The following is an 18,380-nucleotide window of genomic DNA, read 5'->3' as shown; positions in this document are numbered from 1 at the left end:
TTATGTAATTTTAATAAAATTAACTTTTTCCCTTAAGTAGCAAAGCCATTATATTAGCTGTGCTTTGCTTTTACGAAATCATACCAAAGAAAATAAATTGACCAAAAAATATTGCAAAGCAGGTACATGACAAATTAAAAAAAAAAAAAAAATCTCCATAAATATGCAATTAATTCCCAGACTATTTTTGTCCAAACACTCATTAAGAAAACTATCCATTATCATCCTTAATTTGGAAACAAAACACTCCTCCACATCATCCGTCCAAGTTGAAGAAGGGCTTTTTCCTGGTCTTTCTACTCCGCCCACTTCCGATCTCAGACTGATGTCCTGGTGCCTTTTTGAGGTATGTTCTTCTGCTGCGGGTTAGTATTGGGAAACTTCATCTCTTTGAGTTCAAAGTACATCACGTTATATTATATTTATATATTTAAGTTATATTTATATTATATTAAAGTTGAACGATAACTGACGGGTATAATGATGTCAAATCCCAATGCAATTTGGCGGGTTATATTTCACAAATTATGTTCACTCAATTTGCTGGCTAACTTTATGTAACTTAATCTGCCATACTCAACTCATGAGTCAATATGAATATTAAATATAGTCGAATTTCACAGGCAAAGCACATGATAATTGTGGCTCCCACTTTCTCATCCTTTAGGTTTATCTAACTGCTTAAATATGGCAGCCAGTTCGAAGTAAGTATCTACATAAATAAATTATCACTTTGGCTGCACATTACCAGATTAATTATTCAATTTCCATTTGTTATTTTCCATGAATTGCTGGTTGCTATTCTTTTTTTTTTGCACAGTATGATCTTGTCTGCAACATTTGGTACTTTTAGCGTTTGGACAATAGCTAGCCTATTGATTAGAAACTAGAAACTATTAATAACTTGAGCACATGAAGAGATTTATGTGAAATTCTGTGTCTGTTTTTGTTCATGCATAGTCTATTGTCAATTACTGTTCATTTAATCACAATAATCTTTTTATTACATTTATTAAAAATCTTTATATCTCATGTAGGTTAATGTAATCTGATGTACTAATGTAATGTCACATCTTTTTTCTCTTTTTTTTTTCTTTTTAGCACAAGTGACACAAATCTGCAAGCTGCCCGACTTATCCAGGAGGCTGTTCAGCTGTTACTGAATAACCAAACACCCAGACACTCAAACCCTGCTGACACTGCAGCAACTACTACTGAACATAATACATGTGAGGGCCAAATAAGGTCTATTTCCTCTCATCTGGCAGTGAGAACAAATGAATCTCATCAATTTCGAAATTCCATTAATTTCCCTCAGCCATCAACCTCCAGAACAGATTTTGTGCTGGCTAATCTTTCAAGACTTTTCCAGCCTTATCGACAGCCAGCAGCAAGGCGGTCTACTCAGTCCCGCAGAGTGTATGAAACACCCTGGTCCCATAATTTTTTTTGTCTAGCTGACCCTAAGGCTGAAATGGCACCTTTAACAGAAGAGCGTAGTGTGTTGCAAAGTGTTGGGCTGGGAAAACAGAAAATCACTTTCCCCAATAATAACAGCTCTTCATACACCGAATTTTGTGAACAACTGTTCAGTGCTTATCCTTTGCTGAGACAGGCTGGAGGGTTTAAAATAATGAGATGTGGAAGGAGCCGGGCACAGATACCAGTGCCAAATTCTGGCTACAGCGTGAAATTTCTTCGAAATGAGAGTAGTCTCAACAAAGCTTTGGCTTATATTGTTCCACTGCAGCAAGCTATTTATATAGAACCAGAAGAGCCTGAAGTAAAGGTTTATTACAGAATTTCTTGTGCAATTGCACTTCATGCTGTAAAATGTGAATACAGTTTAAAAATTATTTGCCCTGTGATGAAGGAGGAGGTAGCTGTTGAGATGTGCAGGTTGTGCCTTAAACATGTAGCTGTTCACAAACTGGAAGAACATGTCAACAATTGTTCAAGGTATGTTTTAACAAAATTAAGAAACTGATGCAGAATGCTTAACTTTGTTTTTTGCCAAAGCAACAAATTTATTTAGATAAAATTTAAATTTAGTTTAATTATTGATTTAGGAGTTGCAGCACAGTAGTGGACCTCACTGAAGATAAAGATGCAAGTAAAGACTCATCTGCTTCATTGTCAGAAACTGAAGAGTAAGTAGTCAATAGCAATATTGCAATAAAATTTATTCTTGCGATTACTTTTTTGTAAGTCATCTGGGCTCACAAATCAAAGTCACACATTTAAAGGAACATTTTCATCTGAAAATATATGATTCAACATGTTTCTACCCAGATATGACCTGGAGACATTTGCAGAAGACAATGACACATGTCCTCAGACAACATCACCACAAACTGTGAGTGTAAATTACAATGCAAAATGTTATGGCGGCATTATTCTAAATAGTTTAAAGAAACTGTGAAATCAAGTAGATGTTTCATTGTAACAAATAATAATTAATATTTTATTTTTTAGTTACTATGTGGTGATGGTAACTCTTTATTTATAGGGACAAGATCAGACAACACATGCGGCAGGACTAAATACAGGGTGTTTGTATACACCACTGGGGTTTGTTGTTTCTGCTCTTTAAACTAAAAATTAATGATTAAGAACTAATTTACTTTTTTGCTAGTGTGATACCTTGTGCTACCTTTGCATGTCAGAGATACATGTACACTTTACATAATGAACCCTATCTTTAAATAAAAAGCTATACAGTATATACAGTATGTGTGTGTGTGTATATATATATATATATATATATATATATATATAAACATTGTATTTGTATTAGTATTTGTTTTCACTATTTTTCTTATAGAGACGTATTGCTGGATAGCGATTCAGAGGAAGATTTAGAGATGCTATCATCTCCTACTCAACCTTACAGTCCAGCTCATGTGAGTGAATTGTCATTCTGTGCTTTTGTTTAGCAGGCAGTCTTTTAAATGTTTGACCCAATCTTTGTCTTGTTCTGTTTTATGAAGGATGAGGATGACCCCGCTAAGGTTTTAAGTAACTTCAGAAATGAAAACATTAATCATGAAACTACATTAACTGTGGTGGTTAGAAGAAAGCGTGTACTGCAAAGTGCCATCACTCCCCTTGGCAAAACATGCTTTGCATGGCACAGACGACCACAGGTTGAATTTGTGGGTGAGCTTGCTGAAGACCATGGTGGTCCCACAAGGGAGTTTTTCAGGTGGGTTCTTATGGGTCAGACATTGACCTTTACATGCACCTAAGTTTAAATTAGAGGTCGACCAGTAGTGAAATTTACAGATATTGAAAACTAAGTTGGATCGTACTGAAAATGAAAATTATTTATACAACATCTGTTACCTTAGTGGATGTTACAAGTAGAATGGTATAATAAAAGTGTTAGAATTTCATATAAATCTAAACGGTTATGCTTAAAGAGGGCCAGGCATTGATAAATATTTGCACTATCTACACACTAAGGACATACACTTGAAAATCTTCCAGATTTCTGATGTCCATGCAAAGAGTACTGATTGTTATATTTGGTGGGTTTGTTTGTGTGTTAGTTTTTTTTTTTTTTTTATCTTTAAAACTGTAAAGGGTGTATTGAATTGTTAAATAAATTATGTAGTTGTTTGATTATTACAACCAAAGCCATTTCTTTAATTTGTTATAGGCTTTTGATGAAGGAGGTCCAATCATCCTTGGGAGTTTTTGAGGGACAGGAAGGAAACCTCTTTTTTACGTATGATCAGTCATCTCTAGATCAGGGCAGGTACTATACAGCAGGGAAACTGACTGCCTGGTCTCTGATACATGGAGGACCAGACCTTAAAGCACTCGACCCAGATTTGTATTTGCTAATGTGCGGTCAGGATGCAGATGTAGAGAACTTCCAGTGTGAGGTGTTGCCAGACAGGGAGGTGCAGGAAAATGTCCTTAAGGTATTTACTAATTGGTTAACATGTTCCAAAAATTCAAGTAGATTGGTATAAATAGTTTTGTTTTTGTTAAAAGTTTGTAAATTATATTTCTCTGTTTGGAATATCTGTGTTTAACTCTTTTCTCCCCCCCACCTTTGTTACAAAAGATTAAGCAGTGCAACACAGAAGAAGATTTTGTTAAGCTTAAAGAAGATCTTGGGGCATGGATTGCTGAATGTGGAGTGCCGCAGATATACAGCACAAACATTTTTCACAGGTATTATTATCGATTACATAGTTTAAATTTGAGGTTTTAAAGTCACAATGAAACAGAAGTAGTAACAAATCTTTTCTTCATTATTGTGATGTACATCCGGGTGAAACCGATTGTTGAAAAAGAAAAAAATGTTCTCTCTATTTTTTTTCTTGCAAACCAAAACTTTTCTCTATTGGTTGGCCATTTTGCCACAAAAAGTGGTAACATTATGCAGTTGTAACTGTTAACTTAAATGTGCTATTACTTAGCTATTACTTAAATAATATTCTGAAAAACAAGCAGTTAATGTCACATCGCTTAATGTCACATCGCTAAATTTAATCAGGTATACTTAGGTTACTTGATAAATATTTTTAGTGCTTTTAGTAGTTTAATATTTTTAATCTTCATGCTATCCATACTTATCTTACAACCTCTAGTAGTCCCTAAGATATATCAAAGGTCAAAGCCACTCACTTGAGCACCTCCATTGCTGATATCAAGCCAAATACATTTAACCTCAATAGCAAATACATTTAACCTCAATAGCTTAAAGGTTTCCTTGGCAAACAAACTCGTGAAACATTATTATGATAGCCTACATAATGTTATCAAATTGTTATAAATTTCATCCATTTGCCTAAAAGAACCCAAGACATTTGGATGTTGTTTTACACCATTTTCATGTGCTTGGGAGCAGGTATAATTAAAAAAAAAAAAAAATACAAATACTTTAATTAGTCTGAACATTGACTGTTGAACATTGATTGTGTTGATTTATTTTTTTAAGTGAACAAGCAAAATGCCATACTGTTTTTTTTTTTTTACACCAAATTGTTTTTATTGAAAGTGAAGTTAAAGTGACGTGACATACAGCCAAGTATGGTGACCCATACTCAGAATTCGTGTTCTGCATTTAACCCATCCAAAGTGCACACACACAGCAGTGAACACACACCCTGAGCAGTGGGCAGCCATTTATGCTGCGGCGCCAGGGGAGCAGTTGGGGGTTCGGTGCCTTAGGAGACAAACTCTCTAACCACTAGGCCACGACTTCACCATGGTGATGTGAACTATTGTGATAAGCTGTATACATTTTTCATGTATTGTCTTCATATGCTTTAGATCTTCTAACATGATCAACCAGTTTAAACAAGGGGTTAACTCTTGTGGTAAACTGTGGGAGACAGTGGAAAGGCACTGGAATTCCTTCAGGAATATCTTCACCCACAAAGAGGGGCTACTGAAAAGGACATCATTCAGATCATTATTTAAAGTTGTCTGGAGTGAGATGGGTTCCAACAGGCGGGAAGCAGAGGAGGACACAATGTTCTCTTGGGAATGTCTTCTCAGTTCAATTGAAGGTACATTTATAAGAAATAGTTTTGAAGTAACTTCAAAAAAGGGATACTTCAACAAAATAAATATTCTGTTGTCATTTACTGACCATCATATTCCAAATGCTCTACAAAATGTGAATGCACATGCATGTGTTGATTTAATGTTTATATGAATAAAAGCCTACATTAAATCTGTTTATCATAAAAAAGTGGGAAAGACATGTCTGACTGAATAAATAATGACAGAATGTCCTTTTTTGATGAACTATCCCTTTAAAACATTACATTTCATTATTAATGAACAAGCAAGTGGGACTATGAAGATTGTAATTTTGGCTGTTTAGATTTTGTATGATTACTTGTTTGTGTACAACTGGGGTGCCTGTAACTTGTAAACAGTAGGATGTACTTATTTTCAGGGACTGAACATGCATTCTCAATGTTTGTGAAGTACTACTGCACCATGGCATGTCTTTAAAAATAATAAGCAATAAATTTGGCATTTGTTTGTGTTTAGGCATAATTAACATTAAGTAAATAAATAGATTAGTACTAGAAAGGAACAACTGAGCACGTAAACTGCATTCTGTGTTGTAACTTTTATTGTACAGAAAAACAAGTGCAGCTGTCCTTTGAAGACCTGCTTGCGTTTGTGACCGGAGCAGATGCGGTGCCACCGCTTGGATTCCCACAGCAGCCTGAAATTCAGTTCTACGACCAAGAGAGTGCATCTAAACGTTTTCCCTATGCCTCTACCTGTTCAACAGTGCTGTATCTACCAAGAGGTACTTCTTCTGAGAATGAGCTTCTTGAGATCCTAATAGAGGCAGTTCATGGATCAGCTGGTTTTGGGGAAATATAACAAACCTGTGTAAAATTCCATATGTAATGCATTGCTAAATTTATCTGCTCATTTTCAATAAATTTTGATTAATCTTGGAAGCATTTGCTATTTGGTGTATTGTCCACAATTTTTTTATTTGATTTGGACTATCTCTTGAACACAGATTTTTGTGAATTATAGTGTCTTAGTCCACATTCACTAGTTTTTTAGGAAGCCATACAATTTGAATATAATAATCATTTATTACTAATAACAAGGACATAAATATATAACTATTTCAGTACTGCAACTGAACTGCAAAATAAAATGTATGTTTAATAACTATTTCGTTCATTTTTCAACTGCTGGGACACTACCCAGAATACAATGCGGTGGAAAGAACGCAACGCGCTCGTGATGTACTTTGTGGTGAGAAAAGTTGAAGGCTGGCCGATCTTTTGTTTGTTGCCGTTTGCATGACTCGTTGAGAAATTGTTTCCTGCATCATGTCTGAGCGGTAAGAGAGCTATCCAGGTTTTAATAATCTATTTTACAACAGTTTAGACTTTTAATATGGTCAGTCTGTGTTCTTCAAGCCATTTTTGGTATTTTCACAAGAATCAGTATATTTATAATTCTTGCTAATCGACATAGCCTGGTTTATCATAGTAACTTCATAGAATTCTATAAAATATATTAATCTCATAAATTGTCGTGTTTGGTTTTGACGTTACGCTAAGCTAATATAACGTTACTAGCGAGGCCTTATGTACGGTGACCGGGAGGGGACATGTTCGGTTCACTTAGTTTTGTCGTGGCCACAAGATATTAATTAATGGGAACGTGATAATAACTCGTGGCCACGAGATGATTTTGTCGAGGTAACGACATCTTTATGTCGTGGCCTCGAGATCATATGGTGAGGGAACCAGATATTTTTCTCGTGGCCACGAGTTAAATGTGTAAACAACCTGCACTACCATAGCAACCTGGAATTAAGAATGATAAAATAAGGGCGGAATTAAGAAATTATTATATTAATATATTATTTGAATGCTGTCTATATAGTCATCATCGCACTATTGCGCGCGATGTTGCCACTATAGCATTCAAATGAAGTTTGTTATTATCAATTTGATAACAAACTTCATTTAATGATAAAAGAATATGTAAGAACATTAAATAATAAAGGCCTAGAAGAAAACATGTATCCATCCCATTTATCCATCCCAATTCACAGCCTTTTAATCTGATCGTGTCTTTATTATTATTATAATTATTATTAATATGCCTATTAAACCTAAATCAAATGAATAAAATGATGAACAATATTAAGTTTTTGTCTAGGCTATATCAGTGAATGGATTTATTTTTAGCTTAAATATTCTTTTAACATAACCAATTAATAATAATTAATTATTCGAACTTCTTTCAAATGCTGTCACGGGTAAATGATAACAGACGCTCATTTATCCTATCTTCACGGCTACAGTCAATACAGTCATAAAGTCACATTTTATTGGCATGAACTGGCATTGAAAGTATTTATAAAATATAGCTAACATAATATAGGCCTACAGAAAGGATACGGGAAATGAAGGGGAAAATAAAGCAAATAGGGCTACATAACAATGAATAAAAAACACTTATCCAATAATGATAGCCTAATAATAATAATAATAAATAATGTAAAATATGAAATAAAAAATTAACAATCAGTAAATGGATTTAAAAGATGTTGGATGTGATAAAATATACGGCATATTCTAATATTTATTGATAAACTTAAGTCGAATGCTGCTGTAGGCATCGCACACAACACAAAAGGCAACATGTTATAATCGTTTAATTTCGCGCTTTTTCTTAATTAAAAATAAATAGTATTATAATCTTATCCATTTCTGGTAGTTCCAGGTTGCTATGGTAGCACAGGTTGTTTACACATTTAACTCGTGGCCACGAGAAAAATATCTCGTTCCCACGACTTTATATGTCGTGGCCACGACAAAACTAAGTGACCCGAACATGTCCCTTCCCGGTCACCATACTAATGCTCCTGTTGCCAGGAGCGATTATGTTTTGGCTAACGTTAATTTTGAAAAGTAAATCCACGTAATATTATTGAATTAGAATGTTTCCTCTTAATTCACCCAAATGAGGGATTACAACACAGTTAGTAGAACTGTTTTTTTTATGATGGTATTAAACTTAATTGAACAGTTAAGTGTAATGCCTCTCATACGAGTCATGTCAAATTATTTTTTTTGTACTGCTCAAACAATCTGTAAATTGTTTGTTAAAAAAGAAACTTATGAGGATTTTATTTATTTATTTTTATTTATTTCAACATGATTTGGATCAGGTTTTGGATACACTGCAGAATGAACCAGTAGAGTGTAAAATGAGAGCTATATAGCAGGAGTGATTGCTTTAATTCTCACTTTAAGTACATATAATTGCATTATATTGAATTGAATTGAATTTTACAAGGGTTCCAGTCCCTGGTGACAAATACAATTGTTGTGCTTGTCATGTTTTTTGTGAATGCCCCTTTATAAACTTGTCCATACTTTACTAGGTCATGTAAATATGACTGATATACTTTTGTTAATGTAAAGGTAAAGAACAGTATTTTATTTATGTGGTAATATTAGACAAAAGAGATATGTAATGTTTACATAATTATAAGGAGTAATATAAATTCATAAAACTAAGTAAATAAAAATTACACAAATTAAAATCTACTTATTTCATAACAGTAAGATTTACTTAATATTTTGCTGAAAGCAAGGTTCCTAATTAAGTAATATTTAATTATTTCTTTATGTATGTTTATTTCAATAGTAAGTAGATTTTACTTAATAATGACAAGTGAGTTGTACTTGATATTATAGCAGTAATATTTACTTAAAGTATGCTTGTGTGTCACATGTGAATTTGTTAAAGAATTTTTTTTTTTTTTTTAATTATACACATTTGCTGTCAACTTTACTCTAGGACTGAGCTGTCTCAGGATGTTGCAGCCCACATAGCAGAGTTTCTGACGTCTTTAGGACTGAAACTTTCAAGCCCTGAAGTTTCAGAAGATGATGTTGATAGTGTGGTCTACCAAATAGAGAATGTAATCTCCTTGCTTGGCAAATGTGCTGACCGGTCATCTTTTGGAAACATGGACAGTGCACTGGAGAAATTACAGGAGGCACATGAGCTGCTTGAATCAACAAAGGAATCTACATCTCATGGCTACAAAGCTCCAGTGCTTAAACATACTGGTGAGAAGGGACGGCCTGCCTTTGACATCAGCATGGATCAGTTGGAATACCTCCTTGAGCTAGACTTCACGATTCCTGAGATATCACGCCTGTTGCATGTCAGTTTAAGCACTGTCAAGAGAAGAATGAAGGAATATGGGCTTTCTGTGAAACAAACATACACCCAGATATCAGCTGAAGACCTGAAAAAGGTGGTTAGCGAATTCATTCAACAGTGTCCGAATTCAGGATATGCCATGGTGTCTGGATATCTCAAGAGTTCAGGCATCAAGTAAGTTAAGTCAAGTCACCTTTATTTATTTATGGCTTTTTACAATGTAGATGCAAGTCTGGGGTTTTTGAGGGCCCCCTATTATAATAATGATCCTCTGTATGTGACCTCTAGTGCTAGTTTTCAAAAATATATATAGGAACAATATTTTTCATGGATAAAGACCTACTTGTATGTGTAAAAAATTATGTGTGATACTGTCAATGTTTTCAAAATCATGAAATTGCTTTTATATTGGCTTATTAACCTTTTAATGCCAAATTAAATTATTAAAAGAATATCTATAAAATCCATACTTTTTTGTATTGTTAGATGTCTTTTTTCCTATTGAATAGGTGTACTGTAAACATTTTTGATTCAGTTCTAATTACTTTGTTTAGTGCTTTTTACAAAAAATATTGTTCCAAAGTAGGGTTGCAAAGGGCCGGAAAGTTTCCGGTAAATTTCCGGAAACTTTCCACAGGAATTTAACCTGGGGAATTTTGGAAATATTGCAATTTGAAAACTTAACAGGAATTTATGGGAATTAATTGGAAATTTTGGGAAGTTTATATAAATGTTATAATATAAAATAATATATAATATAAAAAGTATCATATAAAAACAAATATAAACATTTTCTTTGGTCATATCATAAAATAACAGTTATTTATTTATTCACATTCAATTCTAATTTAGTAAATATGTAAAATAAATATATTTTTATTGCAACAATTGTTATGTCTTATTTATTTCAGTGTCACGTGATCATTCAGAAATCATTCTAATATGCTGATTTGATATTATCATTGTTGGAAACAGTTGCTGAATATTTTTTGGAACCTGTAATACTTTTTTCAGGATTCACTTATTAATAAAAAGTTAAAAAGAATAGAATTTATTCAAAATAGAATTTTTTTAACAATATCAATTTAATATCACTTTTATTTAACAATTTCACACATCCTTGCTGAATAAAAGTATTAATTTCTTTGAAAAAAAAAACTAAGAAAAAAAATTACTGACCCCAAATTTTGAACGGTAGTGTATATTGTTACAAAAGATTTCTATTTTAAATAAATGATGTTCTTTAAATTTTTATGCACAACTGTTTCCAACATTGATAACAGAGTATCAAATTAGCATGTTAGAATGATTTCTGAAGGATCATGTGACACTGAAGACTGGAGAAATGATGCTGAAAATTCAGCCTTGCATCACAGGAATAAATTATATTTTTATGTATATCAAAATAGAAAGCCATTATTTTAAAATTGTAGTTATGTTTCACAATATTACTGCTTTTTTCTGTATTTTTGATCAAATGAGCAAGTTATGGACTGGGAGAATGCACAGTGCATGCAGGGGGTGTGGCCTCAATAGCCCTGCAGTAAGTAGTGTGCTGTGTCAATGTCAGGGTAAAAATTAAACTAAAATTGCACTAAATATGGTTGTTTTAACCAAACTTATGCTGCAAGATGCTCTTTTCAACTACATTTAAGTACCCTGTCATAGGCTAACCTGTAATTTTGCAAATTCCCTGTTTATTCCCATTAATTCCCATATATTCACGTTAATTCCCATATATTCCCGTTAATTCCCATGGAAAGTTTCCAGCTTTGAAAATTCCCGGAATTTTGCAACCCTATTCCAAAGCCATTTTATAAGTTTAATGATGTCCTACAACCCTGCCCCTTTATTTAATTACTGTAAACATGTTAACTTTGACAGCACCACAAAAACTTTCTTCCTATTGTTATACGGAATCTTAGCATCCCTTTCCAGACCAAAGTTTGAAAACTGATCTAAGCAACTGTACAGACAACTGAAGCCTACAGAATAGTATACTTGGTTATCCTGAGCCATTTTGTTACTATTTTAAAATCTTGCTAATTACTTACAAAACACTAAATGGTTTAGCTCCCCAGTACCTGAGCGAGCTCTTGCATTATAGTCCTTCACGTTTATTGCGATCTCAGAATTCAGGCCAGCTGATAATACCTAGAATATCAAAATCAACCGCAGGTGGTAGATCCTTCTCCTATTTGGCACCTAAACTCTGGAACAATCTTCCTAGCATTGTTCGGGAAGCAGACACACTCTGTCAGTTTAAATCTAGACTAAAAACACATCTCTTTAACCTGGCATACACATAACACATTATAAATTTATATTTTCAAATCCGTTAAAGGATTATTAGGCTGCATAAATTATGTCAGCCGGAACCGGGAACACTTCCTGTAACACCAGATGTACTTGTTACATCAGAAAAGGATGGCATCTACGCTAATATTAGTCTTTCTGTTTATCCCGAGGTTTACCGTAGTCAGCCGGATCCGGGCCGTATCCAGCTCAGACCAAGGACCTGCGCCTTGACACGACCACAACGCAGCCCTGAAGTATCAGCAGAGATCGAGTCAACTAGATCATCCATTGTGAAGGCCTCATCGACACGACAGCCAGTGCCACAGTTCCTCAACAGACCGTCCATACCGACGTGATGAATACGATCCTCAACTGGACACGACCACAACGCAGCCCTGAAGTATCAGCAGAGATCGAGTCAACTAGATCATCCATTGTGAAGGCCTCATCGACACGACAGCCAGTAGCACAGTTCCTCAACAGACCGTCCATACCGGCATGATGAATACGATCCTCAACTGGACATGACCACAACGCAGCCCTGAAGTATCAGCAGAGATCGAGTCAACTAGATCATCCATTGTGAAGGCCTCATCGACACGACAGCCAGTGCCACAGTTCCTCAACAGACCGTCCATACCGGCGTGATGAATATGATCCTCAACTGGATGGAACTGAAATAAATACTCTGATTGTTGCGATCCTATCAGACTTATGATAGCAACCTGATTGTAACAAAGCACTGTTCGCCAGAGGAGAACTGGCCCCCCGACTAAGCCTGGTTTCTCCCAAGGTTTTTTCTCCATTTAACACCTATTTGCCACTTGTTTGTCACCTGATGTCACCTGATGGAGTTTGGGTTCCTTGCCGCTGTCGCCTTTGGCTTGCTTAGTTGGGGACACTTGACATTTGACTGGACATTTGATATTCAACAGTGCTTTGATCTGCCTGCATTGACATTATTATTTAAGAGCTGCTGTGCAGCCAAAATTATATACCAGTTATCAATGTAAAGCTGCTTTGACACAATCTGCATTGTAAAAAGCGCTATATAAATAAAGGTGACTTGACTATTAAGAAGGGAAGGTAAAGATAAGATTACAGTACAAATCTGAAGTGCTAATGCTGTTGTCCTCTCCGCTCTTATATAGAGTAACACGATCTACAGTTCGGGAAACACTGAAGGCTGTGGATCCAGTGGGCACCCTGCTGCGTGGATTGCACCTTAATTTCATTCACAGAAGAGTGTATTCAGTTCCTTCACCTTTGTCTCTTTGGCACATCGATGGAAATCACAGACTGATCAAGTAGGTTTTTTTTTAGTTATTTTTTTAAAATAATAAAAAAAAAATCAATTGTGTGTTTATAATGATTTACAATGCCTTTGAACACAGCACATTCAATTTGAATTTGGTGGCAGAAAGTGTGTGCAACAGCTAAACTGGTTGTGCATCCTATAAGGTGGCGCATCGTCATCCATGGGGGCATAGATGGATTCAGTCGTAAAATCATGTATTTGAAGGCTTCCACCAACAACCAGGCAGCAACAGTTTTGGAGGCATTTTTGGAAGCTGTTGAGCAGTTTGGTTTGCCAAGTAGAGTGAGGATTGATAAGGGTGGTGAGAATGTTGATGTGGCAAGATTTATGTTGGAGCATCCTCTTCGTGGGCCAGGTAACAACATGCATCGTGCCACACCCAGTGTATGCTGTCTCACAATAACGGGTTCTATTTGCTTTTGTTGGGATGTGTTGCGCCGTTAGAGTATGATGTAGTCTGGTCTAAAACCTGCCAGTTTACACCGATCTGAATAAACGAGATGACTTTTCCATAGCAACTTCTCTTCACTTTAGTGTTTGTGTTATTTGTCTGTAGCACAGTTGTTGTTCAAATTAATGTAGCTTCTGGCTAGCATCCAGACACTATATCAAAACTGGTACTGTTAAACTAAACACATTTAAGAATATAGCTGCAAGCAGCAATTCGGGGCCAAGCCCCAGTAGGGGCAGTAGCGCAATACGGAGCAGGAAGAGCAAAAACAGCAGAAATTGAATGTACATGCAAAACATCTGGTTCAGAAGGACAGGTGGAAATGAAATGAAAATCAATAGAAGTTCAGAGAACGAACACGGAATGAACTAAAATACTTGTATCTCATTGAAGAGGAATAAAGATTAGCACAATCCTTATTTGGATAAAAAAGGTATCAAAATGACTCATTACACACAATTGTATAAAGGAACCCCACACGAGATTCGAATCCACGACCTCCGGGTCCAAGGTCCATTTCTCATCTCATTGCACCACTGTGCAAGTGAATGTTTCCACACCTGCCGAAGTTTATTAGTTCATGTGAAAATGAACTCAAAATGAAGAATTCTTATAAAGCTGCACTTTAGATCATTCTGCAGCTCATCATGCTGTAGTGCAATACAGAGCAGGAAGAGGAAAAACAGCAGAAAATGAACAAACATGAAACAGCTGGTTCAGAATTACGGGCAAGAATGAACTCAGAATGTACATAAGCTTAGATGAAAATGAACACAGCATGAAACAAAAAGCATTTATTTCTAATCCAAGAGGCAGTAAAGGAATCAAAACACACTATTTTATAAAACCGCTCCACCTGGGATTCGAACCCACTAACTTCGGATACAGGGCTCTTCAGATAACTGGCTTTACACATTGAGCTACTTGAGGATGCACATTCAACAGACTGTGGAAGAAACCTTTTAGTCTAACAAAGAATTCACAAAAAAAGCATTACTTAGCATGCTAACCATATTAGCATGCTAAGCTAACTTAATGCTAATGAAGCTCATGGTTAACTTGATAACTGAAGAGCCACATTAAAGAGAATGACAACTGGTTAGCATGCTAAGCAATTAGCATGCTAAGCTAACTAGCATAAGACAACAAACACAAGCAAGGTCACATTCAGAGATGAATATCTTGGGAATGGTAGCGAATATCAAAAATCCATTCAGTCATTTCTGTGCGGCTCGGTCCAAAGATCACCTGAGCTGATTTTGGACAAAATTGGACAAAAATTGTAGGAGGAGTAGCGAAAAAAACTGTTTTCCATTTATTTCAATATGGCGGACAGGTACATTTAAGGAAAATGACAAATGACACATCGTCGGAATCGGCATAAGCCAGGGAATAAAATGACATAAAGCATACACATTTTGGAAAGTGTTTTCAAAAGTTATAAGTGGTTTTGCAATAATCATTACATCTGTGGAACAGTAGGTGGCGCTGTGTTGAAACTTCTCAGGTACCTTCAGGACCTTCTAAAGGTCATACATACCAATTTGTGTGAAGATATGTCAAATTGTTTAAAAGTTATTGCAATTTATGACAAAATTCAAAATGGCGGACACGTGGTTCATCCGATGTTGACGAATTCGATATCCTCGGATTCGGCATGGCACAGGGAATCCATAGACACCAAGATCTTGATTTCTAATAAAGTGTTCAAAAGTTATTGGCCAAAATAGCCATTTTTCAGATCTCATGACCTGTAGGTGGCGCTGTTCCCAAATTTGGCATGGAACCTCAGATCATGGTCTTGATCAAGTGTACCAATTTTAGTTTTGATTGCTCAAAGTTTGGCCGAGATACAGCCTCTATAGCAATTTTGGGTCAACCTCGTTAACTTCGTGACATCATAACTTTTGAACAAAGATGAATAAAAAAAATCTGTTCAGTCATTTCTGTGCGGCTCAGACCAAAGATCACCTGATCAAAGTTTGGACAAAATTGGACAAATTTTGAAGGAGGAGTAGCGAAAAAACGGAATACTGTACTTTTCAAAATGGCCGCTACTGTAATGGGCGGAGACTTAATGTAAGAATTTGAATAGAATCAGCATGAAGAGACGAATCAGATGTACTAAATTGTATTTTTCTAGAGCAAATGGTTCAAAAGTTATAAACTTTAGAATGTTGAATTTTTGAACTGGTGGTGGCGCTATAGAGTTGGTCCTAGAGACTCCAAAATTGGTCAGATTTCTAGACATGACCATCACTACAAGTGTGCCAAATTTCATCATTTTCTCACGTTCCGTTGATAGGGCTGCCATAGACTCCCATTCGGGAGGAAGAATAATAATAATAAAAGGGAAAACGTACAATTACAATAGGGGCTACAGCCCCTTTGGGGCTTGGCCCCTAATAAAAGGGAAAACGTACAATTACAATAGGGGCTACAGCCCCTTTGGGGCTTGGCCCCTAAAAATGTTACTGTTTTATTGTTCTTGTTTTCCAGTGGATTAATAAGAAAGCTTCTTTTTTCATTGGCTGGTGTTTCTAATAAGCTCCCTAATTTAAGTTTGAATGACAAATTTCTATTATATTTCTGTTATATTTATGAGTGTAAAACAAATTTGTTTTAGGCTGTTTTGCTTTCTTGGAAAATAGTAATAATTATATTCCAACTGTTCAGTGAAATTAAAATGTTTATTTGGCATTCAATTACATGCTTCCCTGAATAGTACTGAATATTATTCTGTGTTTATAATACTACTACTACTAGCAATAATGGGGGGGGGGCCTCAAAGAAACATTGAGAACCACTGACATAAATGTTTAAAATGTAGTTATAGGAAGAAATGTTTGTAGCCAAATGTTCATCTAGTAGTGTGCATATTTCTACACAATTTTATACTATTTCTTGTAGTAACAGTGACTGTTTGTTTCTCTTTTTCTTCTATGTTTACACCTTAGAGAAGACCAGCTATATAACAGGAAGAAGTGTTCACAATCAGCGTATTGAGCGTCTGTGGCGGGATGTCTGGTGTGCAGTTACGTCAAATTACTATGCAGCTTTCCAGTATCTGCAGGAAATTGGAGCACTGGACCCAGACAATGAAAAAGACCTCATATGTCTACACTATGTCATGGTGCCTAGATTGAACGTGGACCTTAACCTGTTCAGACGGGTGTGGGACCGACATCCCCTCTCATCTGAAGGCAACAGATCTCCACAACAGTTGTGGGTTTCAGGTCAACTGTTGAACACAGATTTTCCTGCTGATCCAGTGAGTTGTATTGAAACAACATTAGATAATTCAGCAGGATTTGGATTAGGGTGACCACCTGACACACTACACAGAACTACAGTTATTAATAAATTATTACATTTTGTTTGCTTTGTCTTTATTTTATGGAAACTTGCATGGTGTTTAAGGAGGTTTAGGTACTCTGCCTGAGAACACCCTTTAGCTTTGAAATCTCCATCACAGCAGCTTGTGCCTTGTTTTTATTTTGACATTAATTACAACTTTTACTTGTCTATAACAATACATTTTTTAAAATGTAATAATTTGACATATTTTGAACACTAGATATTCCAAACTGAACTAACCCCCTCATCTATCCTGGTTTAACAGATGGATTTCACTAACTTTGGAGTGGACTGGGATGGTCCTGTTCCTGCCATGGATTGTGGTGCTGTTGAAGTTCCTGAGGCCCCTGCATCGCTTCGGCAGGCTGTGCTCCGAGAAATAACTCAAAACATCAATCCCCTAAGGTCAAGTCAGTGTTTTGGCTTGGATGTTTATTTGGAGGCACTAAGACTCAGTGAAACAGTCACTGTTTAGGGGCAAAAATCTGCAGAACCAGTGTTTAAGCATGGCAATGTCACTTTTTCAGAATATTGTATATTAAAGATAATTGTAAAATCCACAAAAGCTTTATAGATCTTTATTGTAAAGTTGTTAAACAGTGTTTTTCATGCTTGTTTTGCACATTCATATTTTATACATGCATCTAAATGCCACTTCTGATGCAGATTCTGTTTCCTCTGCCGTGGAAAAAATAATGGTAAAAGCCCTACAGTGAGTTATTCTAATTAACATGAAATTGATAGCCAAGGTTAGGGGAAAATTACCTTTTTATAAATGTAAAAAAAAAAAAATGCCATGACAATCAATTTCAAGGGATAGTTAAACCTAAATGATAATTCTGTCATCATTGACTTGCACTCTAGTTGTTCCAAACCTATATGAGTTTCTTTCTTCTGTTGAACTAAAAAGGATGATATTTTGAAGAATATCAGTAACCAGACAGTTGATGGTAACCAGTGACTTCCATAGTATTTTTTTTTCCTACTATGAAAGTCACTCGCTACAGTCAGCTGTTTGTTTACTGACATTCAAAATATATTTTTAGCTCAACAGAAGAAAGAAACTCATACAGGTTCGGAACAACTAGAAGGTAAGTCGATGATGACAGAATTTTTATTTTTGATTGACCTATCCCTTTAAGGGAGCATAAACAAATCTGATGATTAATAGTTTACATCTTAACAACAGTTTACAGAACACTGATGGGAATATTGCTTCAGAATAAATTACATTTACAACACAAAAATGATAAACTTTAC

The 18,380-nt window shown here is 35.5% G+C and overlaps 2 protein-coding genes across 2 annotated transcripts; both read left to right on the top strand.

The window, feature by feature from the left end:
* The first annotated feature begins 486 nt into the window (after positions 1–486).
* On the top strand, positions 487–6,467 carry LOC125278137. The gene is made up of 12 exons (XM_048206977.1): positions 487–704; positions 1,102–1,789; positions 1,874–1,959; positions 2,070–2,150; positions 2,293–2,356; positions 2,510–2,571; positions 2,825–2,903; positions 2,991–3,205; positions 3,662–3,929; positions 4,076–4,185; positions 5,290–5,528; positions 6,116–6,467. The coding sequence occupies exons 1-12, from the start codon at positions 688–690 to the stop codon at positions 6,364–6,366; spliced, it is 2,160 nt and encodes a 719-aa protein (XP_048062934.1). The 5' UTR covers positions 487–687; the 3' UTR covers positions 6,367–6,467.
* A 249-nt stretch (positions 6,468–6,716) lies between these two features.
* Positions 6,717–17,905, top strand: LOC125278136. The gene is made up of 6 exons (XM_048206976.1): positions 6,717–6,844; positions 9,325–9,870; positions 13,146–13,301; positions 13,456–13,667; positions 16,721–17,034; positions 17,386–17,905. The coding sequence occupies exons 1-6, from the start codon at positions 6,834–6,836 to the stop codon at positions 17,593–17,595; spliced, it is 1,449 nt and encodes a 482-aa protein (XP_048062933.1). The 5' UTR covers positions 6,717–6,833; the 3' UTR covers positions 17,596–17,905.
* Positions 17,906–18,380: the final 475 nt, after the last annotated feature.

Source organism: Megalobrama amblycephala, linkage group LG11 (assembly GCF_018812025.1).
Source record: "Megalobrama amblycephala isolate DHTTF-2021 linkage group LG11, ASM1881202v1, whole genome shotgun sequence".
Taxonomy (NCBI): Eukaryota; Metazoa; Chordata; class Actinopteri; order Cypriniformes; family Xenocyprididae; genus Megalobrama; species Megalobrama amblycephala.
The sequence above is the reverse complement of the archived record's forward strand: the minus strand, read 5'-3'. Positions and strand labels throughout refer to the sequence as shown.